The sequence below is a fragment of the Cyprinus carpio genome, chromosome B21 (genome assembly GCF_018340385.1).
Source record: "Cyprinus carpio isolate SPL01 chromosome B21, ASM1834038v1, whole genome shotgun sequence".
NCBI lineage: Eukaryota > Metazoa > Chordata > Actinopteri > Cypriniformes > Cyprinidae > Cyprinus > Cyprinus carpio.
In genome coordinates this window covers 8,698,014-8,722,658 of record NC_056617.1, presented here as the reverse complement: position 1 = coordinate 8,722,658, position 24,645 = coordinate 8,698,014, and the positions used below count along the sequence as shown (strand labels likewise).

Here is a 24,645-nt window from a genome sequence, read left to right as displayed (position 1 = left end):
CTAAACCATTTCTTTCCACTGCAAAATGATTTTATGAATGATAAAAAAAATGCATTCTTATTGTTTTTATTATCTTCTGGGATATTCATTGTTGTTTTATTCTATAAATTTATACATACAATATTTATAATAATTAATGTAAACAATCATCTTAGCTGAATAATGGAACATTTCTCTTGTGGGAGTGGCATCATTTATGTACAGTACAGTTTTTAGTGTAATAATATTACTGAAAAAGACAACATGCTTGCCAGATTATTCCATAACCTTTTATTAGTGGTAATGTTTGAACATGCAGCATTTGCAATTAAGTAATACATATCTGAATAAATATAACCAAGTTTTTAAGCAGCAGCATCATAAAGCAATACAGTCTGTTACATCAGTGGTTCTGAATAGAGACAACATATGAATGTTACAACACTTGTGCTCTATTGTAGACTATGTGATAGTTTAAAAGTTAAGCCACTAGCAAGGCATGAGGCAAGGAAATGTGAAATGCTGGACCAACAGAGTTTAACACTGGACAATCAGTGCTGCAGATTGTGCTTCAAGTGATATTTGTGGAGCGCTGGGATTGGTTTAGACGGCCAGATTAGAGATGACAGCCCTGGTGAACTCATCACTTGTCGCGTAGCCTCCCAGGTCTGCGGTGCGAACCTACACCAAAAAGAGCAATAAAATATTATACATCATTTTTTAGATATTATATAATATATCCTGCTGTCTGTTCGCATAGATAAAAAATATCTAAATGTAAAAAACTCCATAACTAACAGTTTTTCCCCTCACACACACGCTTCTCAACATTCAGCACATTTAGAGTATGATGATTGGTATTTTGATTTCCAGTTTATGAATGTTCAATGAGGATGAAGGTCTTCAAACAATGCGAGCAATCCACATTAGTGACTACAACGTGACACTTTTCAATCCTTTTGGGTTCACATATTTATTTTTTTGGCATTGAAAAGAATAAAAATTCACATTTGACAAAACATTGGTCAGTTCATTTAAATCATGAATAAACCTTGAGAAATCTGTGTAATTGAAATGCATGGTTTCCACCTTCCCAAACAAGGTCAGATGTAAGAGTGAAAATACTAATACTACAGGTGCTGAACTTCAGTACCGGAATGACTGAGGTAAATTAAAAATGCCTGATAGGCAGAGACACATCATTTCCACAATTAGTCAGCAGTGGCACGGAGCAGACTTCCTGTCCAGAACATCTGCATCATGAAATTAAATCAATAATTTTCCATCTGACTCATGACAGCAGCAGATTTGATTAGTGATGTTTACATTAGTAACATTAAGAAGGGGAAACTGCTGGCACTTCGGTCTCAATATACCCAATGGCTTTTGCAAACTTGCTGATACTCAAATTCACAGAGGTCCTGGAATCATAAACGCAATTCGACGAGGACCAGCCCAAACAGACATTCTATAAAAGCAGGAATAAAAAAAACTAAATTGATCTATAAAGCTAAAACTTACATTTAAACTTAAAACTGGAGTGAACAAAGAAGCACAGTAAAGCAATGTCAGAAATACACTAGCATTCAAAAGTTTGGGGTGACTACTTGAAAAAATTGCTGCTCTTTTGAACTTTCTATTCTTCAAAGAATCATGGAGGGAAAAGTATCACAGTTTCCACAAAGATATCAAGCAGCACAACAGTTTTTAACATTGATAATATGAAATGTTTCAAAAGCACCGAATCAGCATATTACAATGATTTCTGAAGGATCATGTGACATTCATCTGAAACATTTTTCACTGTAATAGAATTTCACAATTTTACATTGAAATAATACCAACCCCAAACTTTTAAACAGAACTATAATTCAGGGAACATTTTCATACTGTGACAAACAGAAATTAAAATAAATGAATATGGATGCATTTAAAAAACAAACAAACAAAAAAACAGAAATCAGTAACCATCCAGAAAAAAAGGAGAGAAAATGAAATGGGGAAAACGGGAAAGAAAATGTAGGATATGACATGGCTGCTTCAAAATCGTCTTTGAACATATTCAGATCAGAAGTGGCATGTATAGGGTGATCCGGGACAGACAATGGCAAGCATCTTCAAACAGTCCGATGGCGCATGTTGTCCACAACCGCACGGACAAAGTCACCAGTGGTGCTGTAACCCCCTAGGTCTCGCGTCCTCACCTGGGACACACACACATACACACAGACAGTCACATACACCCAGAACGGGATGTGACGGCAGAGAAGCAAAGGTGGAGAAAGGGAAGGTGAAGACCACATTAGAAATAAAGAACAAGCACAAACCTAAAGCCTAGAGCTCGACTGCATGACAGAGCTTGTATTAGAGGGAATATTTTTACAAATGCCAAAGCTGAAGCTGAATGTATACCCTGAGGGACATCCATGTCAGTGAACTGAATGTATGATAATAATGAATTCAAGTGCAATCCTATGAAATCAGATTTGGTATTTTATGGCTTTTAGTTCTTGTGTTACCGCAATTCCTTCATTATAAATACCATGTGTTTCAACTAGCAAGAGCCAACCATAAATGTCTTCAATTGTGTGAATGCTTGAACATTATTATAATTTTTTTGGTATTTACAAAAAGGGAACATTAATAGTATTAATCTTTGCTTTTAGTTAATATAGTAGTTCATTGCTTGTTCCTGCTGTTCATGCATTATTTGATATAAAGACATATTTTAAAAATGTATCAGTATAGTAAATGTTGAATTTAATTTTTTTAAAAAAAGGGATGAGCCCTTCAATATATTCCACCCAAACCTACTCTTTCAATACAAAAAAAAAAAATGTGTCATGGCTAAAATGAAAGACTATTTCATGAGGTCTTTAAATGAGATGACAGTCATAAAATATAAGGAAAGACGATGTCTGATAATCAGCAGAAATTCAACCCACTAAACTAACCAAAAAGCCCCAACTGTCCACATAAAACACTCAAAGATTAATGCAGAAAAAAAACTGGACGGGCTTAAACTCTTATTAAAAGTGTTTCAGGGTTAAAGATGGTCATTCATCCCAAGCCAGAGGCAAAGAAAAACCAACCAATTAGGATGAAAACCAATCCCACCAAGACTATACAGACATCCATGCATAAACATCCATCACCAACAAGCTGTGCATCTTAAACTCATAGAAAAAAAAAAACACTGAAACACTCCTACACTCACACTCATGTTCTCTACATGGTATGTAAGCTGCATATAGTTCTATCAGCCACACAATACACCTTTCTCTCCCCTTCAGACTTGAACACACAAACGAACACACAATCATCTCTTACCTTGCCTTGCTTGATAACTTTCTTGACAGCCTCAGACACCATGTTTGAGTGATACTCAAGACTGAAAGAAAAAAAAACCCACTCACATCAATACAATCACCAAGACTGGTCAAAAGTTTAGAATAATTAACACTGTCTTTGAAAGAAGCCTCTTATGCTCACCGAGAATGCATTTATTTGATCAAAAATGCAGTTAAATCAGTAATATTGTGAAAAATTACAATTTAAGCAACTGTTTTCTATTTGAATACATTTTAAAAAGTAATTTAGTCCTGTTTAAACATTAAAATGTAAATGGGTGTATTTTACAAGGCAAATTCAGATAACAAACTGCTTGAATTAAACCTGAAAACCATGTTTAATGGGAACAACAAGTCAAGACATAGCAATTAATGGTACAATTTAAAGGTTAAATATGGAATATCAATGCTGGATAACAGTGGGAGACTCACTTGAGGTGTCTCAGCATGTTGGATGCACTGAGGAGCATAGCAGTAGGGTTTGCGATATTCCTGCCGACAGCCTGAGCGAAGGGATGTCTGGCACCCTGATTGAAAATACAAGACAGGAATCACTGTTAAGTCTTCATACACACTGCAAAGCAGCTTATTCTGAGTCTGAAACTGTTACAATTCATGTATAATGAATGAATGAAATGCAAGATTTAGACACCAACCGTTTCAAACACAGCATATTCTGCACTGAAACTCTCCCCTGGAACGACGCCGGCTCCGCCCACCAGCCCTGCTGCCAGGTTATCAATGATGTTGCCGTAGAGATTTGGCATCACTAACACATCAAACTGATAAGGATTCTGCACCAGCTGTGGGGGCGGAGAACAATATGTTAATTAAATATATATATAGGTCACTCTAACTGCTTGTCATTAATAAAAAAAGACTGGAAACAATACCTGCATGCAGCAGTTATCAATGATGATGGTTTCATATTTAATCCTGGGATAAAGTTCAGCCACTTCCGCACAGCTCTGCAGGAAGAGACCATCCCCGAGTTTCCTGTGAAGGTAATCTGATGTGTTTAATGTAATGTGTTTAGCTTTAAAAGTGTACGGTGGAATAATCCTTTCACACTTACATAATGTTTGCTTTGTGGACAGCGGTCACTTTGCTGCGGCCTTTCTTGGTGGCGTAGTCGAATGCAAATTTAGCGATACGGCGAGATTTATCCCTGGTGATGATTTTCAGGCACTCAACCACTCCTGAAACACTCTACAAACACAGAGGTGCTCATTACACAGATGTAAACAACAGTTTTAAAAACTAATACTTTTTAAATGCATTAATGTAATATTAAAAATGCATTCAATTGATCAAAAGTGACAGTAAAGACATTTGTAATGAGTTTGGTTACAAATAAATGCTGTTCTTTCTATTCATCAAAGCATCCTGCAAAAAAAATATATATCAAGGTTTCCAGAAATATGTCAAGCAGCTCAACTGTTTTTAAACATTGATATTAATAAGAAATATTTATTGAGCACTAAATCAGCATATTAGAATAGGATACTGAAGACCAGGAATAAATAGCACTTTCACATATATTAAGGCTATTTTGAATTGTAACAACATTTCACATATATACTTTTTATTATATTTTGATGAAATAAATGCAGCCTTCATGAGCATAAGAAATGTCTTTAAAAAACAAAGTTGGTAATGTATAAGAACATAATTAAATACTTTTGCTGATACTGGTTTTGAAAGGCAGAATAAACTATCATCATATTTATGTTAAAAGCAAATGTTTACAGTGTCTGTCAACTTTAATTATCCTAAATAAGATAATAATTTTAACTTTTTGGGTCAATAATTGTCATTAATTCATCTTTATATTGTTCCAAACCCAAGAGGGAAATTTCACATTTTTTCATGATAGTTGACATCCACATCTCTCAATATAAAAATAAAATGACACAAAGCATCATAAAAGTGTTATATTCCAAAGCAAACTGTTAGCTCTCTGTGAGGAATGGACCTAAATTTCAATCCTCTTCCAGATGGTGATTCTTTCACCCCAATATGTGAATTGGATCAACTATTTCAGTCTCAAAATACAATTTGATTCAAGAAATCAGCACTGGTTCTCGAGTTCAACTCAATGTCTCAGATCTCTGGTCAACAGCCCACAGGAGGAGGAGATTATCAACAACATAAATACCTTAAAAAATATGTATCTCACACAGAAATAAGAGATGTGAGAACAACAAGTACCTCATGCTCCAGAGAGCTGTATTCTCCCTCCGTCTGCTCCCGTATGATGACCAGATCCAGGTTATTGTGGCGGGTGCTGTAGCCAGGCAGGCTGTTCACATGAACCACATTGGCAAACAGGTCCAGCTTTCTCCTGCACAATATACCACAAAAAATTAATTGATCAAAAACTAGCAAGAGAACCATGAGCAGCACAAAGCAGCAATGATAACGATAAGTACCTCAGTCTCATCTCATATGATGCCAGTTCACCTTTGTACTCCATGGGAGTGTGAATCTTTCCTAAGCACAGGGAGAATTAAAACAACATTTCTATTAAATGCCAAATTAGCATTTGTCAATGCATCAGTATATAAATAAGCCTGCACTAATTTAACATGCTTAATTGCCAATCGAACTGATTGGCAGTTAGAAATGTTACCCTTGATGGCGACTCTGTTGTTCTTCATGGAGGACAACACCTCTTCCAGTTTCTCCTCACTGGCCATGTTCTGCACCTCGCTCAAGTGAAACTCCTCAAACTCCACAGGAACATCAGCTGCCTAAAAAGTGAGGTGAAAAGGGCATTAGGAACAAGTGAGATACAAATATAAGACATAAGAGAGTGATGAGCTGGAACACTGGAGGAATGAGGAGAAGACCACCACTAAAGATCAGATGTTTAACCCTATAAACTAAAGCCTATTATATCATATTCAGGCTTGACTCGTGTCTGAAAAAACACTGAGAAAGAGCATCAGTACCTTGAAAACCTCTTTGACAGCAGTCATCAGCTCAGGTCCAACTCCGTCTCCAGGGACCATGGTGACCTTGAAGGTGCTGTCAGCCCGCGCCGGGGGACTCTCCGAAACATTCTGACTGGAGGTCACACTCAAAGAGCGGGCGCACAACGGCTGCAACCGGGCACCACTCAGACCCTGAGGGGTCAGAAATGAGATCATATTTCTGGAGTGTCACAGATACTTTTGTTTTTGGTTTGTGTGAACCACCTGTAATGTTTGAAAAAGTGCATTACAGGTGGTGACAGTTCATTTCTCGGTTAGGCCAATTAATCAGCAAATATTTTAAAATGTTAAGTTTACTAGTAAAGAGAAAACATCCCTTTGCATCAATTCCCAAAACTACTGACAGCCCTGGCAATCGATGATTTCTGTTATTCAAGCTTCATCATGACATTAAATCATAAAAAACGTAAAAAGCAACATTCTGCTCATTCGCGTATATCCAAAATGAGGTTATAAGAATAGTTCATGTAACATGTTCAATGACATATCAAAGTTTTACCATGGTACCACCACCGTGTAAGGGATATAACTTAATGGAAGTCTAGGCAAAATGTTTAAATCTCTACATCCAGAAAATTTCTAACGGACCTCTCCTGTGAGATGTCATCTGACTTATGTAATTTTTTTTTTACTGTTACAAAGTTACACCCAATGTGTTCAAGTCTAGACTTGCCTTACGCATCTAGATAACGCTAAATAATCTAGATTTCCCAGTTAATCTTTGTATTTGGCCGTGTGGCTCAGACAAAGAAATTACTGAAATTTCATTGTAAACTATGAGCAAATGACAGAATCGTTTTTCAAGACTCACCTTGGCCAATGTTACGAGCCTCCCTCTCAACGCGGCCGCCATCATGCACTAACGGGAGAAAAAAGGTCGCTGTGGTCTTCTTCCTGAACTAGGAACATTGAGGTGTGTGTTTCTCTACTGACCCCTACTGGATGCAAGCTTAGTGCTTCTCGACCAACACTAGAGGTCCTCAGTAAACTTCCAACGGCGAACAAGCGACAACTTGACAGTCAATGGATATAAAACAATAGTATTTGCATTTTTTTTTCAGAGACATTTATGTTTCTTTTTGATCCCCCTTTTGGAAGCTAACAGAACCCACATGACCCAAATCTAGCGAATAAATAAATCACACTGATAATTTCATCCAAATATATTTTTTATTCACTATTACTTTGTTTATTTTGTAAACCTGAGAAATACATTAACTTCATGATGAAATTTGCATATAATTTGTGTTGAATCGGTAGCCTGAAGATCTTCTATGTTTCTTCATTGGATAACTAATTGAAAGAAATACCTCATGTTAGTTTCTTAATAACAAAACAACTACTATAAAGCACAAGAACTACATAACCAATTACAGAAAGTTACCCAGGTGTATGTTAAAATACCAAATAGAATAAGTATACAACAAGTGTAGCAAACATTTGGATGCCTAATGAGGCCAAAAATACTCACAAGTCCAAAGTCATCAACGTATGTATACTTCTGCTCTTTGTAATGATGCTTTCTTTTCATAAGTGTCAGGACAATCCAATCACAGATAACATTCACCTGAAATGAACCACAAGTCCGTTATACTCACTGCATAGATTTGATAAAACATACAGTAAAAACAGTAATATTGTGAACAGTTTTAAAGAAATGGTTTATATCTGAATGTTTTAAAACGTAATTTATTCCTGATTGCTGCTGAATTTTCAGCCATTGATTACTCCTGTCTTCAGTGGCATGACTCTATGTATGCATAATTTGAGATGACACTGAAATATACACCGAAAAGTTTTTACTTACTTACTAAGACATACTTACCAAGCCTAAAAGAGCCAAGCCTGCACCTATATTCAGAAGTGTTGGTATGATATTAAATTTTCCTGCCTGTATTAGAAACAAAAGTACTTAGTATGTGTTAAACGACTAAGTTAATGCTAACCTGCATAACTTTAGAAAGAATAAAGTATCTCACCTGGCCAAATACCAAGACATCAAAGCGAATACCATAACCCTTGATAAGCGTCCTAGTCTCTGTGCCATCACTGTCCTTGTAATATTTAGCAAATCTGCAGAGATTTAATCAAACTCATTTAAAATGCAACCTTCACTTCCTCTCAGAAACCACTTTTACTAAGTGCAAACACCTCCTACCTGAAGTTGTATCCGGGGGCCACGTTATTTTCAGGGTCTTTGTTGTCCAGTCTGCGGAAAGTGTAGCGAGGCACACACCAGCTCTGTGGCATGTCAAGGTCACAATCCCACCGGATCTGCACTCCCATCACTCCCCCCTAAAAAGAAGGGAAAGAAAATGCACAAAATGCTGTTAAAAACTTCTAATATTAGTCAATTTAATTCAGCAATGTCAGATAAACATAAATGAAGTCTCTAACATGGACTGCCATGGTCTGAAAATCCTCTTCAGCCTCTTCAACAATGTCTTTGAGTCTGAAGATAGGGCAGTCAGGGTCTGTCTTACGGCTGAACACACACTGTGTCAAGTAGGAGTTATTTATATTTGGTAGGATATTCCTTCTGTAAGGACACAAGGAGCAGGTATCATTCCGTTAAAACAATGGGAGACAATTTATTCACTTTTTTTTTGTTCATCAATCTAAGTTGAAACAATAATGCATTCAAAAAGCTTACTTGTTGAAATTAAATTTGGGATAACGAATGTTATTTTTTATGAGCACAGTGAAGTTTTCAGCATCTGCCAGAAGTGGTGGACTGAAACATCAAGAAGAAAAAAAAAAGTTTAAAATCTAAAGAAATGACACACACACACACACACACACACACACACACACACACACACACACACACGATTTACTTTGGGGGTTCAACAATCTTCTCTAAAGGACACCAGGACAGCACTTCACAGGTCTTGATTGTGTCATTGTAATTGACACATCTACCTGTCCGAACACCTGAAAAAAATAAAATGCTTTGTTTTATTATATAAAATGATGTTTGCTGTCTAAACAGATGGGATTGCATAGATCATAAGTCACAGTCATCTTGCATTTAATGTACTGTATGAGCCATACCATCTCCACGAGCATCATTGAAGCCTCTTTTGCAGTCCCTGTGAGAAGTGCATATGGATGCTTGGGTCGGATTCTAAGTTACACAATTTAAAATGAGATTAATAGGAAACAAGATACTGACAGAAAAATTTGAGCAGTATTTTCTTAGCTGACTTTTCTTAGTATTTTTAGCTGACTTTTTCTCTATTATTTCAAATAATTTAATTGTAAAATTGTAAAAAAAAAAAAAAATTAAAATCAGTTAACTATTTGGTATTTGATTTCAGCCAGTAATGTTTGTTTTGATAGGTTAGTGACAAAAGAGCCTCCCATAATGACACACCTCAGCGCATTTCGACTGTGTTTGATTTGGGGTGATGATCATATTGGTCAGCACAAAGAATGATCCATCCTCCTGAAACAATTAAACGCATGTGATTTCAAGTTATACCTAAAAATATACGGTACTTCCTCATAACTGAATAATGCCAGAGGCAAGAAGACTTTTAATTTCCTCAAAGACAGTGCATACTGCTAAATTACATTCACTGCCATCAGTAAAGAGTATGGTCAAATGTTTAATGTGCAGTTTTGATGAAATAAAAAATGAAAAGTAAAAAAGAAACAACAGTGTATAGGACGCTTATCAAAGAAATGTCTTAACATTATTTCAAATTATATTTAAATAATCTATTATTAAAATGCAAAATCTAACAATCAGGAGAAACTCAGCACCACTGAGTTCTCATTTTACATTATTTAATGCTGCGTGCAACTGTTAGCAAATTTGTATAGGCAAATGTTGTGGTTTCTGTACTTTTCAAAACAATATGATGTTTACTCATGTTGTTTCTTTTGAAACATGAAATGCTAGTTGAGCAGTGCGAGTACTGAGCTCAAGTTTTGAATAGCCTACAAGTCTGCTTTCAGATAATGAGAAATACATTTGGTTTTTTTTTTAGTATATATTAATTTATTTTCTCTAACTTTTAAAAAGAAACCATTTGAAATGATTTGAAAAAGTTAAATTATTTGACAGCCTCTATGATTAAACGAGTATGAAAACAACGTTTCTAGTGTAAGAGGAAAAATATTGACTAAAGTCTGAAAGACTTTGGACCTATAAAGGTTGAAAACCACTGGTTTAAGATAATTAAAGCAAACTAGTTACACCCAACACTGATTTCCCGAGAGACATTGTTCAAAATCTATGTATATTCCAAAAGAGTGCACACAGCCCTTGAGTAAAGAGTGAACACAATACAATGTATGAGCATGCAAGGTGCATCCATATCCTCCTCATAACAGCCGTAACCTCTTCATAACCCATGAAGGTGGTGGAACCAGTGAGGTTAGTGGGCATTTAAATCATCTAGCCTGTACCTCCTCTTTGTCAAAACGAGGGACTACCTGAGGTGGGATGATGTAGTCAGCCACATCCCAAACCCTTTCACCCAACTCGGTGGTGTTTGTTAGAGCAATGCCTTTTACTTTGGTGGTGACAGAGCTGAGGACGGTGTCCGTGTCCTGGTAGCCTTTCTTAAGAACACACACATACCTGTAATCAAACAAGAAAGTTATTTAAGAATACATTTTCACTATACTGGATTGTACACTGTGCTCTATTCAGCTATTATACGAACAAGTTAACTTACCCGATGACGTAGGCTATGACTAAAGCTTGAGTGAACCGATTCAGCGTTCCCACTTTCTTGCTTCTTATCACCAATATTTTTGACGTGTAGTAGTCGAAAAAACACTCACCTACAGAATCACAGCAACCTTTGTCGCTCATTGTGATCGCTTGAACGAAATAGTACACTTCTATTTCCCTTCCTGTTCACTCATAGTCACAAGTTTTGTAGGTTATTAACCACGACGCCGCAGTGCGGTCCAAACTTTCACTTTCCGAGACTGAAGATCGTGTACTACTCAAGAACAGTTTTAAAGGAATAGCTGGCATTTTTTGTCACGATTTACATCGAAGGTGGTTCCCTTTTTCCCCTTTTGCCCATGGAGCATTTTTATTGAAATGATGACGCTGCTGTTTTCTGCACAATTAAAGTTAACGGTGTCCAGAGGAAACAACTATATGGTTTTGGTCTATCTAAACAAGGTTTTGAACTACCACTGAACTCTCACTTGACCGTTATTTTACTGCAGAATACAACAGCCCACAAATTAATTAAGCCCATATTTTGTATAGGCATATTATGTTATTCCAGAAGATAACGAGTGAAGGTTTAATGAGCCTCTCAAGCTAAGTATTAATTTAACAAAAATAAATGCAACTGTACAACTCATGCTAATTACTTCAGCTTTTCTGAAGCCATATGATAGGTTTTTATGAAAAATTTACTAAAATTTGAGTTATTGTTCCAGTTTTTACTATCTGTTCCTCTTAACAGAATACCACAAAGCCCAACAAGTCCATTTGAATGTAGTACTATATAAATATGGAAAAATGAAATACAAATAAATTAGATAAATTAATCTAAAAACAAATAACTCTTGTAGAGAAAAGGGTAAAGTAAGTACACCACAGAGACTGATCACAAAAGATAGATTTATTGACAAAACTGGAGATATGGAAATGCTGACAATGTATTCCTTTTCTCTACAAGAAAATAACCAAATGTGCTATTCCTTATCATGCAGAGTATTTTTCAGGAAACCATATAATATCTGATTACATTCTATAAACACAGAGGGAGGAAACATTCCTCCCAGCTCCTTCCCATGGGTGTTAAGTGATTTTCTGAAACAATGCTGTATTGAGTGTCTGTGTTACTGCCTAGTTTTTCAAATGATAAGGTCACAGTGAGTGCAGCAATTCAGAATCTGAGAGCGAACACAGCTGGAAACGTGCTATTTCACAGTTTGCTTCTTTTTGAGGTCACACAGAAACATTAATGATTATTGGCTTAATTCACTGAAAAATGACAAAGGCTATATGCCATATACAATTTAAGCTATTCATTTCATTCTTAGTGATTACATAAAATGGAAAGTGTAGTTAGAAAATTATTAAGTACTTTTTCCTGAATAACTGACTGTTTTAACCAACAATGTCTACCAGTTTGTTTATGAGAGGAAATATCTCAAAATTTTAGGTTTGAAGTGCTCAATCTTTTCAGGGTCCATGGTTTTCACTGCCTCCTGGGCATAGAAGATTGCCTGGTGGGCCTCATCAAACAGCTCAGCCCCAATTTCTGCTCTGACTCTGTCCTTCCATGCCTTGAGTTTGGGTCTGTTCTCAAACACATCCATACCAGCACCTACAGGCTGAAACAAAAAGGCGTTATCAAGTATAAAACGATTGTCAGATCTGCCTTAAATTCTCAGATCATAATATTGCTTCATCCAAAACCGAATCATTTGCATACATAGGCCTACCTGCATGATTTCCACAATGGCAACCAGGTCAGCCAATGAGATCTGATCACCAACAATGAACGGTCTGTCTTGCAGAAACTTCTCCTCAAAAAGGTTTAGTGACGAATTAAGATCCTCTACTGCATTGTCCATCTTTTCCTTAGGGATCTCTGTTCCGAAAGCTTTTGGAATCAAGAGCTACAGCAAAACAAGAAAACTATTTAATTCCATTTATAAATAATTACACTAAAAAGTTAGCAGTTAACTGTGTAGCAATTCTAAAGACTAGGCTTCAGTCCCAAGGTCACAGAACAACAGGAGGGAACCATGAGCTTGGAAGCTGCTGAAATCTAAACGCTGTTCTGTTTACCACAGACACAGTACATTTGAACGAGAATAAATTTACTTCACTTACCTTGAACCACATCATCTTGGATCCATGTGGCCGTATGGTAGAGTGTTGCCATGAAAGATATTCGTTAACTCTAGCACGCTTCTGCAAGTCAGCTGGGTACCAGTGGTCTGGAGTGTGGAACTTCTCAGTCAGGTACAGCATAATCGCAACGCTACAGGAAGTAACACTTTGTTTACTCAATCAACAGTTTCACAAGAGACACAAAACAAACAAGTGTCTCTGATTCTTACATTCTAGAACAGTGGTTTTCAACCAGAGGGCTTCAGAAATGTCCAAAGCCATCAAAGAAAAAAAAAAGCATAAACATCTTGATCTTGAAAATAAGATTAAATTGCATAACTCATTTAATTTGTATATGAAAAAATAATAAAAAGAGTTTCCTAGGAGCAAATTAATTAAAATACTATTAAAAGCTATTTTGATCACTATTAAGTCTTGAATTAAATTGAAAACTTGGAAAACCTTGCTAGACCACATACCTTTCAGCCAAGTAAAAGTCTCCATCTTTGATTGCTGGTGCTTTTCTTAGCAGGTTGATTTTCCCATATTCTTCACTATACTGATAACCTGAGGGACAGATCTCATATTTACGTTTTGGAAAAATACTCATATAATAATATTAGGGTGATCATTGTGTACAACTGGCACAATTTAAAAGCTCAAAGACGTTTAGGAACTGCATAACTGTCTGCCAGATTAGTGACTCACAGCATTAAATCCCGTAATAACATCTGCCTAAATCAATAAAAAAATCACATTCTGTAGTCTAACCACAATTTCTCACACAGAAATATAACAAAAAGGTGTAAAAATACGATTGCATTTCATTATAAAAAACTTCTATAAAGTCTGTAAGGTTTTCCTTCCTATAAAGAAGTTTCGGTGAATGCTGCAAAATCAGTGTAAAATGCACTTTACACGGTTTAAGTTAACACAATATTGTACCTTCAAAAAGCGAAATCTTCTTGTAGTCGAACTGGATGTCGTTTTTCTTGGCAAAAATGTAAACAGAGCGACATGGCTGCGAAAACAGATCCAAATAAATTTCCAAAGACATTTTATGAAAAGTACCTGACTTCTATTCTAAAACACAACCCAGTGAAAACTGAAATGAAACGGTGCACAAGAATCGCCTACCACTGCTAACTTACACCACACCCCGCTGAACTCTGTTCCTAAAACCCTCTGCCAACTGGGGGAACATGGGTCGATATCATCGTGAGTGTGTGGAATTTGATCACAAAGGACACAGAATGACTTAATATTATTACTACTTTAAACTGATAAAGCGTTCAAGCACTATAATTCGACTATGAAATGAGAACTTTGTGTTTAGCTATAAACTTTGAATAATTTTTTCTTCATTCTTCTCTTGCAATTAGCGCCATCTGTCGGAACTCGATGGTATTTTAATCGTGACAGTTCATAGAACGTTCATCTCTTCAAATATCATATTTTAATTTGAAGAATTGCTATCAAAACAATTTTTTTTTTTATCTAAAACTAACATATTGAAGATACCCCCTTACATAGCTTAAATATTAAACTAATAAACTACTTTAGAACGTCTTTAGAAACTTGCCTGATGGTAAAATTGTCTATACATTGAAAAAAACTGTGTAGGATTTTCAGAAATTGATGGTAAATTTCACAAATTACAAAGACTCATTAGTAAGACGCTGAATTAATTAGTAGTTCTTGTAAAACATAATCCAATAATCTTTGAAGAATCAGTTTTCACAGTATCACTAATAAATAGTATGATTTCACATTTACAATGTATTTCATGTTTATTTGTGTGCAAGAAAAGTGAGTGTGCTTCTTTTCTTCTAGAACCATGAAATGCATACTGTAGATCCAAACTGCTTGTCTACCCTGGAAGCAAATGCTACCCACATCATCCCAAAACTCCTGAATGAATTACACAGATGCTTTATTCGAGAGTTTTTATTGTTTTTCCATTTAATTTTTAGCAAATTTCAGAATCCATGTACTTGACAAACACAGCTAATGATAAAGACAATTAGTGAGAAAAGACATTTTGTGTGCACTGTTACTCTGAGCTATGCAGCTGACATCTGTTTATAATCAAAACTCACTTTTTGTCCTCAGCTGTGGTTATGGATATTTCTATGGCTTTTGTAAGCTGATTTGACCCATAGGTGTGTTTGACAGATAAACCGATTGACTGAATATGGCACGTTCTCTGAAAAATTTATTAACACGGAGCAATTCATACACTTAACTATACAATATAACTTCAACTTATTTTCCTTATTGTCTAAAAATAGACACATTCAACCCAATATATTGATTTCCTATCAAAATGCTAAATGCATTTAATTTTTATTTTAGTAAAGTGATTATTTTTAAATCACAGGCTACTATTCAAGAAACTCAGGAAATATTCTTATTCCTATAAGAGCAAAATGGTCCTATCATCCAGGAGCAATGCATGTCCAGCTAGTTGAATCCCAAACAGGAATCACATATAAAAGAATCTTTAGTCTTATAAGAAGCTCATCACTGTTCCTTTCTTTCCAATCTGCCATGGCTCCAGAGGGTAGAACAATATCAAAATACTGCAAGAGCGAACACAGAAGAGAGAAAAAATCAGGACATTATATTTTAGAACACAAACAATGGCTTGATCAAAAGTCAAATTTAATGCAATTAAATTGGACCATTTCATGGCCATTTTGATGCAACGCCACTATGAAAAATGAACGCTGATTTGCTACGTGGCAGGTGGGATTTATAATTAAAGGGGGGAGGGACATTATCATTACAGGAAGCATTTTATTGGACAAAAATAGACACGCCCATTAATGCAATGTCAATCAACAATATTTTGGTCTCTCTTTCAGATGTCTATATGTTAAGTTTACTAGATTTTACGCACTATATTTGTAACTTTCAAACAAGTTGCCAAATCATGTAGGTAAGTAACCAGCATATTCAAAGTGTGTTCAACCCGTTAATTTTTTATTTTATTTTTTTGCTTTATTAATTTACCGGTCATCGCTAAGCCCAAGCTCTCCTTTCAGAAACTGGAAGATTTTGGCGCTATGCTCCTTATTTTTCTCCGCAGTATCAGTCACTCCTATGGCAGACAAGGACATCAACAAACATGGAGAGCTGGACCCCGCGATCATCATCGGCAAGTCAGTCTTCACCACCAGATTCATCCTCTGAAGACATGAACATTAACGTTACATGACGGCGGGATTTTAAGATCAAGGTCAGGACATTTAACGTGAAGGGAGAACCATGACATAACCAATGCTACGATACTCACGTCTTCCGGTTTCCCCAAAGCTGCAGCCAGTGTAGTACAGAGTCTTTTCAGCACGTCTTCTGGAAACTTGCTTGCAGGTAAATTGGTTTCTACATTTATGAACGGCATTATTATGTCACAGTTACTGCTGCTGACTAGTGTGAGAATGACCTGTTGTGGCTTTGTTTCCCTGTGATAAATCGCTTTCTGATTGGTTGAAAGACAGAGACGCCTGTTCACCGAGCTCTGTGATTGGTCAGCGTGCCGCATTCCTTTCACGCCTCTTAAGTTTTCGACATGAATGAGATTTGAACCGGTTGGATTGTTTATCAAAATTAATGTTAATATAATTGAAATTTTAGAAAATTGTGTTTTTATGCTGCATATTAAATCAATTCATTTGTTCTTTCTTTCTTGTGTGTGAAGTAAAAAATGCTATCAATATTTGTGACAAAAGGAGAGATTGTGTTATCAAGACCTGCTGTGCAAACTTTGTTTGAAAAGAGTGTGATATAACTAGTTATCAGGCTTTTGTTTAGTAACTCTATCAGATACTTGTAAATCATAAACATGACTATATCAAAATGGACCTGCTCTACATGCACATAAAACTGTAATGTGATTAAAAGATACACAACAGAGCAGGGTGATGACATATAAATGACGTGCCATGCTTAAATAACAGTCAAAGAAAAAAGATAAAAAGCAGCTTTTTAATTGTAAAACCTCATTTACATGATCAGACATTCAAAAGTACCAGTGTGTATTTCATAACTATAAATATAAGCAATTCACATTAACTGCTGGAAATATTGATATTCTGGACCAACATTCAACTACATTTAGTGTTTAAATCTTCCATGCTCTCCATCAAACCAGAGATGTTCCACCTACAGGGACAAAAGGTCATCAGAAGGTCATTCCACGGACAACAGGTTTTTATTAGTAATAGTACATTAAAGCATGTGTATCTCTCATTCTTAAGTATTTCTTACAGAATATTTTGTGGCAATTTCAACCACTCAAACAAAATCACTATCCAATTTGGAATTTCTTTGTGTTGTCTGTGAGATTCACATTACAGGTTGCATGTAGTACAGTCCTAGATAAGGATCATGTGTAATGTCCTTGTTGACGAGAAGCTTACCATGTGAGAGTTTGCACTGCTTAAGAGCTTCATTGAAGCCTTCACACAAGCTCAGATCAGCCTGAGTCGTGGCACAGTCCAGAAACTGCCTCACCTCAAAGAGACATGGGCCAGACTGAGAGGGTGGAAGTCGTGAGGGCTCCTGCAAGCATAAATAAATATGAGGGGATGTATCTACTGTCATGCTTCTTATTTTTTTTCCCCATATTTTTCATGAAAATAAAAAAAAACATCTTTCATGCCAGGTTGTATTTTATGGAAAATTGCACCCTATTTTTTTTTTAACGATGCTGTCAGTATGAACTGTTACTATAGACCGCAATAGTCCTGCTCCAGAATAAAAAAAACAAACAAACAAAAAAAAAAACTCTTTCATTTTCTCTATAGAGGAATTGATTTTTAACTAACTTAACAGGGCTGTTAATAAATGATGCATACTTTTATCCACGTACTGTTAATCCACATTATTTTATTTTTAAAACAATCCTGTTTAACAGTGGAATTTCTAAAAAAAAATACATTTCCCATGATTCTTCAGCACCTGTCCATTCCCAAGAATCACTGCAAATTACATAAACAGCCTCCATACACTGTCAAATAACTTAAATATTGGCATATTATACTGCTTGTGAGTATTTTGCAATAAATGTAAAATATACTATTTCTTTCTATGCAATCTTTAATTTGCACTGTTTCATGGTATTGTAGTTCTTTCTCTCATTAAAGCCTATAAGTACACAGTTTTTTACCCGATGACTTTCTATCCAATTTTATTATTTTTATTTATTTATTTTTTGCTTCAAATCAAAGTTTGTAATGTTTTGCTTCACCTCGTAGCTGGTTAGTTTGGTCCATGTCTCATACATTTTTTAAATAAAGACTTTAAAAAATCCCTATTAATGACAAAATTACCAAGGCCACTGAAAAAGTGCAAAAAAGTTGTGTGATGATTCATCAAAATATTTTCCAGAGAAATATGGCTTTTTATAGGTATCACCTGGTATGTGGGTGCTGGTTTGGGTGCCTCTGAGCTGCTGCTGCCTCCACTGAAAGCACCTGTGATGGCACTGCCCATCACGTGCCCTACGGCCGAGCCGACTGCCACTCCAGCAGCTGTGGTGGCCATCTGGGCCATGAGACCTGGCTGCTTGGGCTGGGCCATGGCAGGGGCCATTGCCATCGGAGGAGGTGGTGGTGCGGGGGCTGGAGCGTAGGATGGGGCAGGAGCACTGAGAAGAATACAAGGTGAAATATGTTATAAAATAACCAAGCATAAAACCACTATAAAATCCCATAAAAGTAGCTCATCTTGGCATATGCCTTGTAAAGAATATAAATAGAAAATCGGATATAAAGAATATATTTTAGATTAACCTGAATCAGTATCACATGATGCAGACATGTCTTTGAGCTGCTTTTGGCAACTTAAGATGGAAAGCAGATAAAGTCTTAAACCTGGTTTGCGTCATAGGCTATCAAATGACAGACATTACGCATAAATAAATACATTTAAATAAATAAGTAAGCAGCTATTAAGGGTTTTCCACATGTTTTTGGTTCCACCTTTCACCTACTGATGTATTTGGGATATGCAAAAGGAATAAGCAAACAAACAATCAAGCATTTAGTCTAAATGTTTTTATGAGCAGTCTAGTGTTTTTCTTGAGTACTACTGACATATCTAACTTTACACCTACATGTAGTCAAAGAAAGTTAGCTTTCAGCTCGCTAACGCAGGTTTACAGTGCGTTACAAAACTATTAGCCAAAGTGCCTGAGATACCTCGCTTGAGCCGGTGAAGGACGACTGCGACTTCCTCTTGCCATTCCAAAAGTAGATCGTAACCGCAATCAATCCCCAGTTACTATTATAAAGTCGCAAACAAGCGCGAAGGTAGTTAAATCCACTCTATCCACGCACAGACTACTGAATGACAGCCGGTGGATGCACGTGCATTTGACCTTGTGTGTGGTTATACATTCGTGGTGGCGCATGCGCGCGTCAGTGTTCTAGAAAAGGGCAGCGATTTTTTTTTATGTATTCGATTAGTTATTTTTATGTAAATGTATTATATGTAACCGTTCCATTTACCCTTATGATATTTGTAAAATTTTCTAAGCTACCATAGAACATTCTCTCTTATAAGATGTGTGACGTTCAATATGCCAGATTTCATGTAGAATGATTTAAGTCTTTTATTTCGTTTCGTCTGTTCATCTGTTTGCACATCTGAAAGCGTTCCTTATAATTTAATAAACAATCTTTTTTGCTAAACAGAAACACATTTGAAGGCGCTAGATCATCTTATGTCACATGCATTCCCACTAGATGGCACTAAAATATCGATATTTGAAGCATCGTTGTGAACTCAGTGGCTTTTGAACTGTCAAAATGGGGCAATTTCAGTTCTGGACAAAATAGAGAGATGGGGTGGGGTGGATTTCTGTGGCTGTTTTAAATCTATTATGTTTTATCGCAACATCTGCTTTTATAGAGATTAATAGGAAATTCTTTTATTGTTTAACAATTCTTAAGAATTATATTGTTTTATTTTTCTGTTGTAAACAACTTGAAGAATACTAGCTATTTGTATTTTTTGGGGAATAGAAGTCAAAGGATTAACCATTCTGTCAGCATTTACCTCCTGTTATTTCATATATATGTATAATAACATTCTTTCTTGTGCAGCAAATTTCCTCTGATTTCCCATTCATTTCCCATATAACATAAGGGTGAGTAAATGACAGAATTATTATTTTTAGGTTAACTATCCCTTTAAATTCTTAAATCACACTTGGCATCTACTATAATCTTGTTTTTGTCTGAGAAGAAATTGTGATCTGAAATGGAAAAGTGTAATTTGACTAAAATGCTTTGCAGGGACATAAACATGTTGATAAAAACGGCACAAATAATGCTGTGGTTACAGCTGGCCTGATAATTTCTGCTTAGTGTGTGGTGTGGGGGAGCTCAAATTTACTTAAATTGGCATGATTCACATCCCAGTCTCAGATGGCAGCCAGTGATTCAGTAAAAGCTTTGTAAAAGGTTCTGCCTTATTTTTCTATGATAGGTGGTCTGTTGCACCTCTATATTAGTAACTTTATATGAGATTGAACTTAAAGAACCATTAGGGCTCAATAGGAATACTGTGTCCCGTATGGTCTGTGATGAGCCGGTCCGTGATTCTGATCTCCACAGGCATCCCTGGTGAATTCCAGAATGATTCACAAGGTATAAAAAGCAGTTACACAATGGAAACTGGGAATTACCTGGCCACAGTGACTTTTGGTTGTGTCAGCATTTATTGTTCATACTTGTTAAATACTTTAAATTAAATACTTTGAAATATTCTGATAGAAGCTTATGGTTGGAATACACTACATAACTTACATTGCGTAATGAAATCTAAACAGAGTTTAAAACAATAGGCATCATACACTTGCCAAATTTTAGATGGTTACAGAGGAAAAACTGGGTATCAAATGCTAAACGACTGAGGATCACACACTACCAAGCTTTCAGGTTATTCAGGAAACAACAAACACTCAGAAACAGAAACGCCTTGTTTCTAAGAGATGCATGGCAAATGAAAAATAACATTCTAAAATCACTTTTTTCTTCCTTGGCATTTTTTTTTTTTTTTTTTTGCATACAGAAAACAACATCATCAAAATCTTGCATCACTGCTAAACGACAAGCTGCACAAAGTCAGCGTGTGTTTTATAACCTCCACTCCTCCACCATGCTCTTTCTTGTGGTCACGGGCACATGGGATGGAGGGATCAGGGTGAGGAGGGGTAGAGGCTATGATTCATTTCCAAGGGGCTTTCTTTCATGTTTCCACTGAGTGACGTTTAATAGAGCCTCAGGGGTCTGGTTGAAGCTGCTTCCATGGTGGAGTGTTTGAGGAGTCTGGCTTGCATTTTATCAGACTGATGGGGCCCCGCACCCGAGAAAGAGGCTGACAACAGCACAAAAGAAGCTTGTTTTGAACCACCTCGTGATCGAACTCTTAGCTTTATTGTTCTTAATCAACATAGTTTTCACAAATAAACACATCATTAACAGCTGCATGCTGGTATGGAACCTATATGGACCCCTGTTGTTTGACTGGTAAAGAACGGCACACACATTCTGATCAAATATATACTGTACCTTGAAGGCTTTTTAAGTTGAATGCATAAATGTAAAGCAAAATAAGCATAAAGCGTGCTAGATTATTATTTGCTGCACAACAAATATGAACTATACACACATTTATGCATTCACTAGGAGAGCCTTTTGTTGTTCATTAGAGGCTTCTGAATGCCATTTCTTACCCCAAAGGTTCATGATCCTGGTGGGATGTGAGGGTTCCAGCATTGTAATTTCTTCACAGGATTCCTTATTATTGAAAAGTCCCATGGGGCACAGAGGAAGAAAAGGGAGGCTTCAGGTAGCTGTGTTCGTATGATCTTTTTCCACTGTTAACTTTCTCTCCGTAAGCGTGATTAGTGATACCCACCTGTTACAAACCACTGAATCTTAAATCAGCCAACAAACACAAACAATGAAAGTGACAGTGAAAGTGACGTGACATTCAGCCAAGTATGGTGACCCATACTCAGAATTTGTGCTCTGCATTTAACCCATCCGAAGTGCACACACACAGAGCAGTGAACACACACACACACTGTGAACAACACCCGGAGCAGTGGGCAGCCATATGCTGCGGCGCCCGGGGGAGCAGTTGGGGGTTCAGTGCCTTGCTCAAGGGCACCTAAGTCATGGTATTGAGGGTGGAGAGAGCTGTACATTCACTCCCCCCACCCACAATTCCTGCCAGACTCGAACTCACAACCCTTCGATTGGGAGTCACTGGCCACGAAAAATATAAATGCTTTAAACATTTGGCACTGAAACAAAGAACTTGACTCAATCAGTAACACCTGTTTAACCCCCCTATAACCGCAGACACAAGTTCATTCTACTCTGTAATCAAATTTCACAATGCTGTGGGTGTATTTTTTTGTTTTTTTTGGCGATAAAATACTAATTTAGCAGGAAAACTACAACGAGTCATTGAGCCAGTCTATCTTTCTGCTTTGAACCTCGTCTAAGGGATAATTACTTAAATAAGCTCAAACTCTCTATGGAAGAATTTCACCCGAGGAAATCTAAATTTAATGCACAAAGGCTAAGCAGAGAGAATTTATGCACTTTATCTCAGTATCGAGGCACTTTTTAAACTCTTATTATTCCTGGCTATTTTTACTTTTAAAGTGTTTCTATAATTATTACTGCCATGAAAAATTAAAGATACTGTTCATTGAAAACACATCGATATTTTATGTCAGCATGCCCTAATAGTGGGACATGTTAGCATATTATATGGGGCAATTGTCACAGTAGAACCTGTCAAACAGTATATTATAGCTTTTTTCACCCAAATTTAAACCTTTAAACAAAAACTAATGTCTAAAGGTTTGTGGTCAGTAATTTCTTTTAAGGATTTTGAAGAAGTTCAATTATTTGATCATAAATACAGTAAAAACAATAATATTGTAAAATATGATTTCGATTTAAAATATAAACAATTTCCAGTTGAATGTATTTTAAAATGCAATTTATTCCTGTGATGCCAAAATTAATTTTCAGTATCATTACTCCAGTCTTCGATGTCACATGAAATCAGAAATCTTCAGAAATCATTCCAATATGCTGATTTGGTGCTTAAGAAACATTTCTTATTATCAGTTTTGAAAACAGTTGTGCTGCTTAATATTTTAGTGGAAACCATGATACATTTTGTCAGGATTCTTTAATAAATAGAACGTACAGTACTTATTTGAAATAAAAATTATAACAAACATTTTTACTGTCACTTTTGATCAGTTTAATGCATTCTTGTTGAATAAAAGTAACCATTTCTTTCAAAAAGTTCCTTATACTGACCCTAAACTTTTGAGCGGTAGTGTAACTGCATACATTATGTTCTAATGTGTTTATAATATGGGCTTTAGTGTCATTTCAGGTCTTGCACTGACACACCAAAATCACTTTTGGAGGAGAACCAGCTGGAAAAGGTATGAATTCAGATCATGTGCTTTATGATACATGAATCATTTGCAGGACACATCAGATCTCCCATCAAACCTCTTCAAATCTGTCTTTTACCACAAAACATGCATTCCCTCCTGGCAAAAACCCAAAGTTGTCTCTCACAATACATTTATTTTGACTCAACCTGACTTATTTTTGGAGGAATAAAAAAAGCACTATAATTCATGGAAGGGCGAAACAATAAGTGCTAGCAGACACCTTGTAAAATGGAGTTCAAATGTTTTATGTCAAAAGGCACATTTGTATTCCATTTACTTTTAAACATTACAGGCTCGGGTTACATTATGAGCTAGTGGTTGATATTGGAAATGTCCTTGATACGTTTAAATGTTTATGACTTTGGGAAAGCTGTGGGAGTGTGTACAATGGTATGATTTGTATCATTAGAAAGTCAGTCTCTTAAATGGATCAATGTGGCTGGGTGTCAGTGATTATGTGATTCAGCCACAGCTTATTGCAGTGATGGGAAGCCTAAAGATCTTCTCCCTAATGAGCCGTTGCAGATGCTGACTTTGATTTTTGCAGTTGTGCAAATGAGAGAGAGAGACTGAGTAGAAATGCCTATGTTTACGGCCAAAATATCAAGTAATAATGTAAAAAGGAAAAAAAAGCAATCTGAAAAGCATCTCTAGAGATTTTCCTGTTTGCTCACTTTGATAAACCCCACCGATAATGTGCTTTGAATGTTCAGTAGAGCAGAGATTTTACAGCAAGGAAGACCATAACTTTACAGCTCTTGGTATTACAGTTAAGCTCACAAAACAGCCGTCGCAGCAAAGTGTGAGTAAGTCTGAGGTAAATATTAGGTGCTGTTAAGATGGACGTACCTTTAGTAGATGTGGTAGCGTCTATTGACATGGTATATTGCGTTCACACTGAGCTGACAGTGCAAATAAAAGTGAATTCACTATCAAAAATCCCTCCATATTGAAAAATCAATCCAAACAAACAACCACTCTAAAAAATAA

The 24,645-nt window shown here is 36.3% G+C and overlaps 5 protein-coding genes across 8 annotated transcripts; all 5 read right to left on the bottom strand.

The window, feature by feature from the left end:
• Positions 1-255: 255 nt before the first annotated feature.
• LOC109081442 (isocitrate dehydrogenase (NAD(+)) 3 non-catalytic subunit beta) lies at positions 256-7,288 on the bottom strand. 2 transcript variants are annotated; one of them, XM_042748201.1, is made up of 11 exons: positions 7,137-7,288; positions 6,284-6,457; positions 5,962-6,082; positions 5,762-5,822; positions 5,541-5,673; positions 4,405-4,538; positions 4,223-4,325; positions 3,986-4,132; positions 3,762-3,856; positions 3,310-3,370; positions 256-660 (listed from the first exon to the last, which is right to left on the bottom strand). In XM_042748201.1, the coding sequence occupies exons 1-11, from the start codon at positions 7,179-7,181 to the stop codon at positions 583-585; spliced, it is 1,152 nt and encodes a 383-aa protein (XP_042604135.1). In that variant the 5' UTR covers positions 7,182-7,288; the 3' UTR covers positions 256-582. The 2 variants fall into 2 exon arrangements, with proteins under 2 accessions (XP_042604135.1, XP_042604134.1); XM_042748200.1 differs by lacking the exon at positions 256-660 and adding an exon at positions 934-2,183.
• A 188-nt stretch (positions 7,289-7,476) lies between these two features.
• On the bottom strand, positions 7,477-11,398 carry p2rx4a (purinergic receptor P2X, ligand-gated ion channel, 4a). Of its 3 annotated transcripts, none has more exons than XM_042748198.1 (12): positions 11,014-11,398; positions 10,742-10,916; positions 9,702-9,773; positions 9,380-9,452; positions 9,163-9,259; positions 8,979-9,059; positions 8,723-8,864; positions 8,484-8,620; positions 8,305-8,398; positions 8,151-8,216; positions 7,797-7,892; positions 7,477-7,618 (listed from the first exon to the last, which is right to left on the bottom strand). In XM_042748198.1, the coding sequence occupies exons 1-12, from the start codon at positions 11,151-11,153 to the stop codon at positions 7,598-7,600; spliced, it is 1,194 nt and encodes a 397-aa protein (XP_042604132.1). In that variant the 5' UTR covers positions 11,154-11,398; the 3' UTR covers positions 7,477-7,597. The 3 variants fall into 3 exon arrangements, with proteins under 3 accessions (XP_042604132.1, XP_018951978.1, XP_042604133.1); XM_019096433.2 differs by having other exon boundaries at positions 10,769-10,916; positions 11,014-11,370; XM_042748199.1 differs by lacking the exon at positions 9,702-9,773 and having other exon boundaries at positions 10,769-10,916; positions 11,014-11,394.
• A 512-nt stretch (positions 11,399-11,910) lies between these two features.
• On the bottom strand, positions 11,911-14,334 carry LOC109046038 (glutathione S-transferase theta-3-like). Its single transcript, XM_042748202.1, has 5 exons — positions 14,094-14,334; positions 13,628-13,715; positions 13,149-13,299; positions 12,755-12,931; positions 11,911-12,643 (listed from the first exon to the last, which is right to left on the bottom strand). Exons 1-5 carry the CDS (start codon positions 14,203-14,205, stop codon positions 12,443-12,445), a joined length of 729 nt encoding a protein of 242 aa, XP_042604136.1. The 5' UTR covers positions 14,206-14,334; the 3' UTR covers positions 11,911-12,442.
• Positions 14,335-15,080: 746 nt separating this feature from the next.
• ddt (D-dopachrome tautomerase) lies at positions 15,081-16,583 on the bottom strand. The gene is made up of 3 exons (XM_019063835.2): positions 16,447-16,583; positions 16,164-16,339; positions 15,081-15,730 (listed from the first exon to the last, which is right to left on the bottom strand). The coding sequence occupies exons 1-3, from the start codon at positions 16,552-16,554 to the stop codon at positions 15,658-15,660; spliced, it is 357 nt and encodes a 118-aa protein (XP_018919380.1). The 5' UTR covers positions 16,555-16,583; the 3' UTR covers positions 15,081-15,657.
• A 536-nt stretch (positions 16,584-17,119) lies between these two features.
• On the bottom strand, positions 17,120-19,559 carry LOC109046040 (coiled-coil-helix-coiled-coil-helix domain-containing protein 10, mitochondrial-like). The gene is made up of 4 exons (XM_019063836.2): positions 19,355-19,559; positions 18,570-18,801; positions 17,573-17,714; positions 17,120-17,315 (listed from the first exon to the last, which is right to left on the bottom strand). Exons 1-4 carry the CDS (start codon positions 19,396-19,398, stop codon positions 17,296-17,298), a joined length of 438 nt encoding a protein of 145 aa, XP_018919381.1. The 5' UTR covers positions 19,399-19,559; the 3' UTR covers positions 17,120-17,295.
• Between the last annotated feature and the right edge of the window lie 5,086 nt (positions 19,560-24,645).